This window comes from Hippopotamus amphibius, chromosome X (genome assembly GCF_030028045.1).
Source record: "Hippopotamus amphibius kiboko isolate mHipAmp2 chromosome X, mHipAmp2.hap2, whole genome shotgun sequence".
NCBI lineage: Eukaryota > Metazoa > Chordata > Mammalia > Artiodactyla > Hippopotamidae > Hippopotamus > Hippopotamus amphibius.
In genome coordinates this window covers 82,208,530-82,216,450 of record NC_080203.1, presented here as the reverse complement: position 1 = coordinate 82,216,450, position 7,921 = coordinate 82,208,530, and the positions used below count along the sequence as shown (strand labels likewise).

Below are 7,921 nucleotides of genomic sequence, written 5' to 3'. Positions count from 1 at the left end.
CTTCTTATCCAAGGACTCTGGTAAAATGACTGAGAAAGGGCAATCAGAGAGCCATTCAAACAGATCCAGAAGGGAAGCATGTCTTTCATCACTGTACACTAACACCCAGAACTATGGTGGCACATCAGGTGAAAACTTTTAAAGGCCCCAAATGATGAACAGATTGTGGTGCCCCTGCCAATACATAATTCAAAATAAAAACAATAAGCCATTGGAATCAGTGTAAATAAGTTCATTAATATTCTGATATATCTTATGATAACTAATTTGAAGTGTTTTTAAATATCAAACAGGAAGGTGTTCTCATTTTAGAAGTCATTTTTTTGTGCACTGGCTTTGAGGTTGACTATTGGCCCATCTGCAGTACATGGTGGGTGTGAGTGCCTGATGACAGTACCACACAAATGTAAGGAATGTTTGGGCTGACTGCCATGCTTGCCTTGGTGTCTCTGTCTGTCATGGCTTCTGGGGGGCCCTGTCAGCTCCCACCCCTGAGGAACTGGGTAATGTAGGGATTGCCTCGAGGGCTCAGTTCAGGCCTCTAACTACAAGTTGTTGGCTTGATACAGGAGTTTAGGACAGGACAAAGAACTGAGGCTCCCTCTTTTCTCTGGCTCCCACTCTCCCTTCTCTGTCTGTCTCTGACTACATATATATACCTTTTCCCCTCTTTCTCTTTGCTTTTTTCTTGTCCTCTCTATTCTTTATATCTCTGAGTCTTTCTCCTTTTTTGCCCTAGTCTCTCAGACTGTTTCTCCTTTTATTTTATCCTTTCTGTTTCTCTCCTTGTCATTCTGTCTTTCCTTCTCTATTTTCCTCATATCCCAGTGTTTCTTCCTTTGCTTCTCTGTGGATATGTGTCTTGGTCTCAACATCTCCCTGTCTTTGTCTTATTTTCTTTCCCATCCCAGAGCCCACAGGGACTTTTAAAGAGGATAAGTTGCTATGTCCTGGTCTTTCTCTCCAGAGGAGTTAGGGGTGGAGACTTAGGGCTAAATTTGAACTTTTCAGGCTTGGGTGGGGCCCTCCAAGGAGAAAACTAAAGCAGGAGGGAAAACTGGCTTACTCAGTAATAGGATGGAGGCTGGGGTGGGAACTTGGCAAAGACTGTGAGTTCTAATGTTCAGTCAGTGTCCTGGCCCTGCGCTCTCTGACTGAGGCCTTGAGGCTATTTTTGGAAGCTTTCAAAATATCCCAGAAGGCTCTTACCCCCTCCATTTAGCCTGAGTTGTCAGAGGATTCATTGATGATAGAAGAACTGAAGCCTGCCTTCTATCCTTCCTGAGCTCTCACCAGTGCTAAGAAAACAATAGTGGCACTGCCCCAGAGTGGGGTGTCATGGAGAGAGAGGGGAGGAGTGCCAACACATGATGAGACAGCCAGGGAGCACGATGAAGGTAAGTAAAGCACCTCAAACCCCAAGATGCCAAAGTATCCCATCTGGAGAGTATCCTAAAAGTCAGCTGGTCTTGCTCCCTCAATATGTATATATGGGTAAGATTGGCGAGGGCACTATTAATATTTCTCAAAAAGGAAGGGAGAAAAAAGAATTTCTTAGATCCATTTCCATCACCTGTGCCCTAGTTTACTATCTCTGTCATGGATTGTTGCAATAGCTTGGTCTTTCTGCTTATAGCCTCTCTCTGTGCAATCTAGCCTCCATACTGGCCAGAGAAACATATCAAAATTTGGGGTTGGGGTGGGATTGTAGGAGTGTGTCACACCTGCTTAAAGCCTTCACTAACTCCCCAGTACGTATTGGATAAAATCCAAAATCCCTTAGCTTGACATATAAGCCTAACCCTGTTCGTTAGTTCCCACTTACCTTTCTAAATTATTCTTACTTGCCATGTTTCCTTTTGGAATGCTCAAACTTCCTGCCACTTTCCATATTCTCCTAACCTGACATTCTCTCTTATCCCTCTCCCAACACCGCCCCCCCCCCCAAAAAAAAAAAACATTAACACATGCCTACAGGTAGAAATTAAAACAGCTTACCGAGCACCTACTATCTGTCAGGTACTGTGCTGGGTGCTGGGAGTGTACAGTGAACGAGAGCAGAGCAGGACACAGAGGGCAAACAGGTGATAAACATAAAGAACACGTGGTAATCTTCTCATTTTATGGATGAGGAAACTGGGTCTCGGAGAGAGAATATGATTTGGCCACAACACACAGCTACTGCTGAGATCCCAAATGCAGATTTGTCTAACTTTAAACTTGGTACTATTTTCACTACCTACCTCCCTGAACCTGCTACCTCCCAATCATTTCCTTCACCTACCTGTCTTAGTTTTCGGAATTTCTCCATTAGAAAGATACTCTTGTTGGGTAGCACATGCTCCCAATAATTCCCTATTAACATGTCAGGACAGCATACCTGGGAGCCTGAGAACAAACAGGCCACTATTAGCATTTTCTCAGTTTACAGGCTTTAATCTAGCAGTCACCTAGCAGGAAGCAGACGAAAGTGGGTGCCAGATGCTGAGTTCTGATGGAAAGCAGAAGAAAGCTATAGTAACTAGAGTGAGGGCTTAAATGTATTAGAAGTAAATATGGATTAATATTTTTATAACCTTGGCAGGACAAGACAGAAATAACAAAACAAATATTGATAAGGTTGACAACAGAAAAAAAAATTGCATTGTGAAAAATTAAAGTCAGAAGAAAAAGGAAAAACTGATGACATATTTGCAAGATATTTGACATAAGGGGGTGATATCCTTAAATTATAGGGAAATTTTCTAAAAAAATAATAAAAGAACACCTCAGGAAAAATTGAAAAAAGGATATGAATCAATTTATAAAAGAAGAAATGTAAATGACTAACTTAACATGAAAAGATACTCAACCTCACTAGTAATAATGTAAATGAAAACAAGGATGAAGGGAATTTTTTTTGTCTAGAATATTGCTAAAATTAAAATGACTGATACCAGTGTTGGTGGGCATGTGGGTATGAAAGTAGTTGCCTGCACTGCTCATGGAAATGAAAGAACAATCACTCTGAAGATTATTTGGTGACATGTATCAGAATTAAAAATTTGCTTACCCTTTGACTCACTGAGGAATAAATGTGGACCAGTGAGTAGAGATATACGCATAAGGTTATTCATTACAATGTTATTTGATAGTACAAAATTAAAAACAACCCAGTGTCCTGTGATAGCAGAATGCTTAAATAAACTATGGTACATCCATGCAATGAAACACTATGCAGCTACCTAAAATGGTGAAATAGATTTATACTAGTTGACATAAAAAGATGCCCATGAAATACTTTTTGAGTGAAAAAAAAGCAAATTATAAATCAGCATGTAGAGAGTGTAAATTATGGTTTAGCTTTAAAAGTAGTTTATTTCCTTCTTCACAAACACATGAGCCTTCTGACCACTGTGCAAGGCACTACAAGTTTATATATATATCCTGGACTATATTAAAAGAAATATCATTTCTAGAAGAGGTTCATCTATACATTGGGCAGAGTCCTCCAGGGTCCAGCTTTGGGCATGGTGTGTTAAGAGGCACACAGACAAATGACAAATTGGGGTCTATCCAGAGGGAAGTAAGTAGGCTAGAAGGGACCCAACTCAGGGAAATAGGTAAAGGTGCTGGAGCCAGAGAGGATAAAAATCCCAGGGAAACTGGTTCTGGATTAAATAAAAGAAACTCTTCAAGTGCCCTAGTTCTCTTGTGATTGAGTAGGCTGTCTAGCTAGGGATGGGAAGTGAGTTTCTCACCACTGGAGGTATGTAAAAAGAGGGTCAGGGAGTCAGTTAGATGGCCTAGATGGCTTCCAAGTTAGTTCCCTCCTGAAAGTTTTTGAGAGTCTCAGACTTGACAAAGGTTGTGGACCTACACTGCCTGCCTGGGACTGATGGGAAAGGCAAGGGCAGGAGCCCCTGGGAATAAAGCCTAGTGGGACCTGCAGTGAGTTAGAGCAAAGACTAGTCAGCCTGGCTTCCCACCTTCAGCCCCTTGGAGAGATCTCCTCTTACCTCTCCTGGTCTCTCTTCCCCACCAGCCCCTCCCTTCTCCTACAGCATCTGACCTGTGGGAACTGCAGGGTTTCCAGCAAGGAGATTGGAACTCCTACAGCTCTTCCCTCCTTCTGGGTCAGAGAGTTTAAATTGGCTCCATTGTTAGCCTGAATAGGTAGGCGGTTACCTAGGTGGTGTGATTCCAAGGGCACTAGGCGGATCCCCTTGTTTTAAGAGACCTCCCCAATGTCTGATTTTTCACCATTAGTGCTTTGTCCTTTGAATCTTGAATGCTTTCCAAAGTTCCTTTGCAAAAATGCCAATAATTCCAGGAAGGGGATCACCTTAAGCTGCCAGGAAAAGGGGAGGGGTGGGGAGGGGCTTCTGCATTTTGCAAAGAGCCTCTTCTTAGTGTCTAGGGAAGTTTTGTATGCTGGGAAGCTAAGTAAGGCAGAAGAGGGAAGGAGGTTTTGGGGAGGAATTTTTCTATCCAGGGGCCCAATCTACTGTGAGGTTAAAGCTTAGAACAGCTAGACTCAGTAGCTTCTGGGCCTGGCTGCACATTAGAATCACCTGGAGAGCTTTTAAAAATACTGATACCCAGATTTCACTTAAGCCAGAAGATTCTGATTTAATTGGTCTAGGGTGGGGTTCAAACATAGTTATTTTTGCAAGTCTTCCCAAGTGATTCTAATGTGCCAGGACTGTGAACCAAGTTAAGAGAAGCCCAGTTAGAAATAATCTAGTTTGGGGGAGAACAAACAGGGCTAGATCAGCCTCCTGGTTCTCAGTAGTGCAGAACCATGGGGAAGGGACGGTACTACCCCTTTGCCCCCCAGCTACAGTCCCTTGCCTAAAGGGTGATTAGAGGCAGGAGGGCTAGTTACTTGTGTAAATTACCAAACTTTCTGGTTTTCCTGGGACTTTTCTGACTTTAAAACTAAAAATCCCACATCCCCAGCAAACTGGAAAGGTTGGTCACCCTACACAGGGTGACTGCAAGTATTTAAACCTCAAGTCATTTATCTAATCACAGATTTGGACAACCACTTCTTTTTCGCCCTCAGTTTTCTCTTCTGTGAAACAGGGCTAGCCTTTAGATGCTTATGCTGCCTCTCTCACTGGATGCTGTAAAATGGTGAAAGGGCTCAGTGATCTGTAAAGCACTGCACACACTACTGCATGGAATGTTATAAATAATAAGCCCTACCTGCCAGGCTGTAAAGGTCATAGGATTCTTGCCAGTTAAATCTGTAATGTCCATTGTGGTGATGGGCTGGCTCTCATTTATCATTTTCTTCTCTCCCGTGGGTTTCTTTACCTCTTTCCTCAACATTTACAAAATTCTAGGTTAGCAGATGTGGAAAGGACCACTGACACCTTTCAGTCTTATCCCACCATTAAACAGTTGGAGAGATGGAAGCCTAGGGGCAAAAATAACTGATCCAATATCATACAGCTCATTAATGCCAGAGCTGGGATTCAAACTCAGCATACCTTGATGCCCTGCCCCTTCATTCCAGAGTTACATAACATTGCCCAACCACCTCCCTGACTCCCATAAGCCCATATGTCCTTTTTGAGGGCACTGTATTTAATTTCTCTCATAAACACTGAGTACAAAGAGAAAAGGAAGCTCAAGGGACTATGGGAGTTCACGGCGGGGGAACCAAATTCAGCTTGGGGAAGTGGCTATGGTCAGGAAGGACCTCTCAGATGAGATGAGCTGAGACTAGAAGAAAAGTAATACTTCAAGTAAACAGCAGTGTTGGGTGGGGAGGGGAGGAAGCCAGCAGGGAAAGGACATTTTAGGCAGTGGGAAAAGCAGACCCAATGGCCCAGAAGAGTCAGAAAACATGGTTCTTCAGTCCAGTCCAGTGGTTGGTATGATGAGAAAGCAGGGTGATTGGTAGCTGGACAGATGAGGTTGGTCATATAAACTCCTGTGAAGGAGTTTGAACTTTAGCCTGTAGATGTCAGAATACCATTGAAGGGTTTTAAGCTTGGGTCAGATATTTAACTCTCTCTAACCACTTTTAAGTCCATGGCAAATAAGAGAGGGATTAACAAAAACAGTGCGAGAGTTAGTGCTATCCTCAATCTCAGAACAAGACACTTTCCTGGCCCAAGTTGCTGAGTAATGGAGTGACGCCTAGCCCTGACTCATCCCTGGGATACTGGGCTGGGAGGAGGCCCAACTCTTGTGTGGAGATTCAGCCCCACCCTCCGATCTGGGCTGATTCTAAGCTGAGCCAGGTAGACTCTGGGATCAGGCTGGCTGGCCTTCAGGCTGTCCCACAAAGAGTGTGCTTCCCAGGTCGCTTTGGGACAAGGAGCCCAGGGGCCTTGGGCCCCTCTACCCCTGGCAGTTCTGCCCCCTGGCAATGCATGCCCTAAGATCTCTGCTCTGGTTCTTGTTCCCATCTGCACTGGGGGAGCGTTCCCTATCTGTATTCTGGGCTTTATGTAATGACCCCTTCAATTCAGTTCCTTATCGCACAAGGTTCTCTTTCTTTCTCCCCCATGGAGTTTCCCTGAAGCATGTTCATTCACTGACAGTCTAATGAGGAAGGCAGACAAAAGTAATTATAGGACACTGGGAGAGTTGGGTGTCCAAAGCATAGTAGTAGCACAGAGAAGGAAGGGAGTTTCTGTGGTGGGGAGGCAGCTTCCCAGGGAAAATGACATTTGGCTTGAGATGTAAAGTTTGATAGGGGTTGGTCGGGGGGGAAAGGATTATAAAACTGAGGGAACAATAGGCTTGAAAGAACAGAGCTTTGAACCTACTTGGGGATGATCAGGAGGCCTGAAGCTGGGCAAGTTTCTGGGAGATGAGGAGAGAATGCAAGCCATAATCCTTGACTTCAGGAGCTTTGGCTGGAGATCTGGAATTCATGTTGCAGGAGGAATAAGACCTACCCAGTTTCCAGATCAGCTGCTAGACAAGAGAGCCAACATTTTCTTGGGTTTCAGATACTGAACCTGAGCCATGGTAGGTACATTGTCCAGGTTTGCTCTTGGCAGAGAGACTCACCAGCCTGCATCTGTACCTTTATTCCCCTCCCTAAGAACCACTCAGCTTCTATTTCCAAGACATATCCCCAAAGCAACAGAACTGTAGGACCATTCCTCTTTTTCTCTAACTTGCTTGATCCTTATTGCTCTTGAGTTTGGAGATCCAGCAGAAAGAACACTGGCCTGGGATTCAGGAGAGCTAGGTTTTTCCCTGAGCAAATTCTTTCGCTTCTCTTGGTTTGTATGTCCTCACATATAAAATGGGGACATATAGCCTAGATGATGTTAAAGATGTGATATTTCAGGATTCTGATTTCTGCTTTCATCCTTTCACAAGGAAATGAAAGAGGTGAGATTAGGCAGCGATAAAGGACCAAGCCAATTCTAAGATTCAGTGTTTCTATGAGTTAAACACAGGGCTCTCTCTCTTCTCCCAAACATTCTGACACTCAGAATAATTGACCAGAGGTCTTCGGACATCTGGCAGCACATTTGAAGCCTTGTTGATCTGAGGAAAGTAGAGCCAGACCTCTCGAGCCCCCAATCCCAAAGCCTTGGAGAAGGGGAGGCTGAAAGTGTTGGGGAGTGATACGTGTGTGAGGGGAAGCGGAGAACAGCTCCTCTTTTTCCCCTGAGGCATTACACCCACCAGCAGCACATGCTCTGGAGCCACTGGGGAGATTCTGGAGCACATGATGAGTGTGGTTCTGAAAGGCATGTCCAACCCAGTGGAAGGCCCTGCATTTTCCCCACTGAGAAACATCCACATACGGGCTCTCATCTGCATGTACACACATAGCTGGGTTGAACATAAGCAAAGTGCCTTGGTGGGGGGTGGGAAGAAGGGGAAGGGCTCTCGAAATATAGTTAGGGATGTTTGAGACTAGCATTTCTCAGATAAAAGAATGTTAGAATGTTTTCTGGTC

The 7,921-nt window shown here is 44.2% G+C and overlaps 1 protein-coding gene across 1 annotated transcript in view; it reads left to right on the top strand.

Moving 5' to 3' along the window:
* The first annotated feature begins 1,328 nt into the window (after positions 1 to 1,328).
* The window catches only part of MSN (moesin), an 81,745-nt gene continuing 75,152 nt past the window's right edge, over positions 1,329 to 7,921 (top strand). Inside the window, exon 1 of the mRNA XM_057717899.1 lies at positions 1,329 to 1,397. Within this exon, the coding sequence (XP_057573882.1) occupies positions 1,368 to 1,397 (30 nt within the window). The 5' untranslated portion in view covers positions 1,329 to 1,367. The remainder of the gene's footprint in view (positions 1,398 to 7,921) is intronic.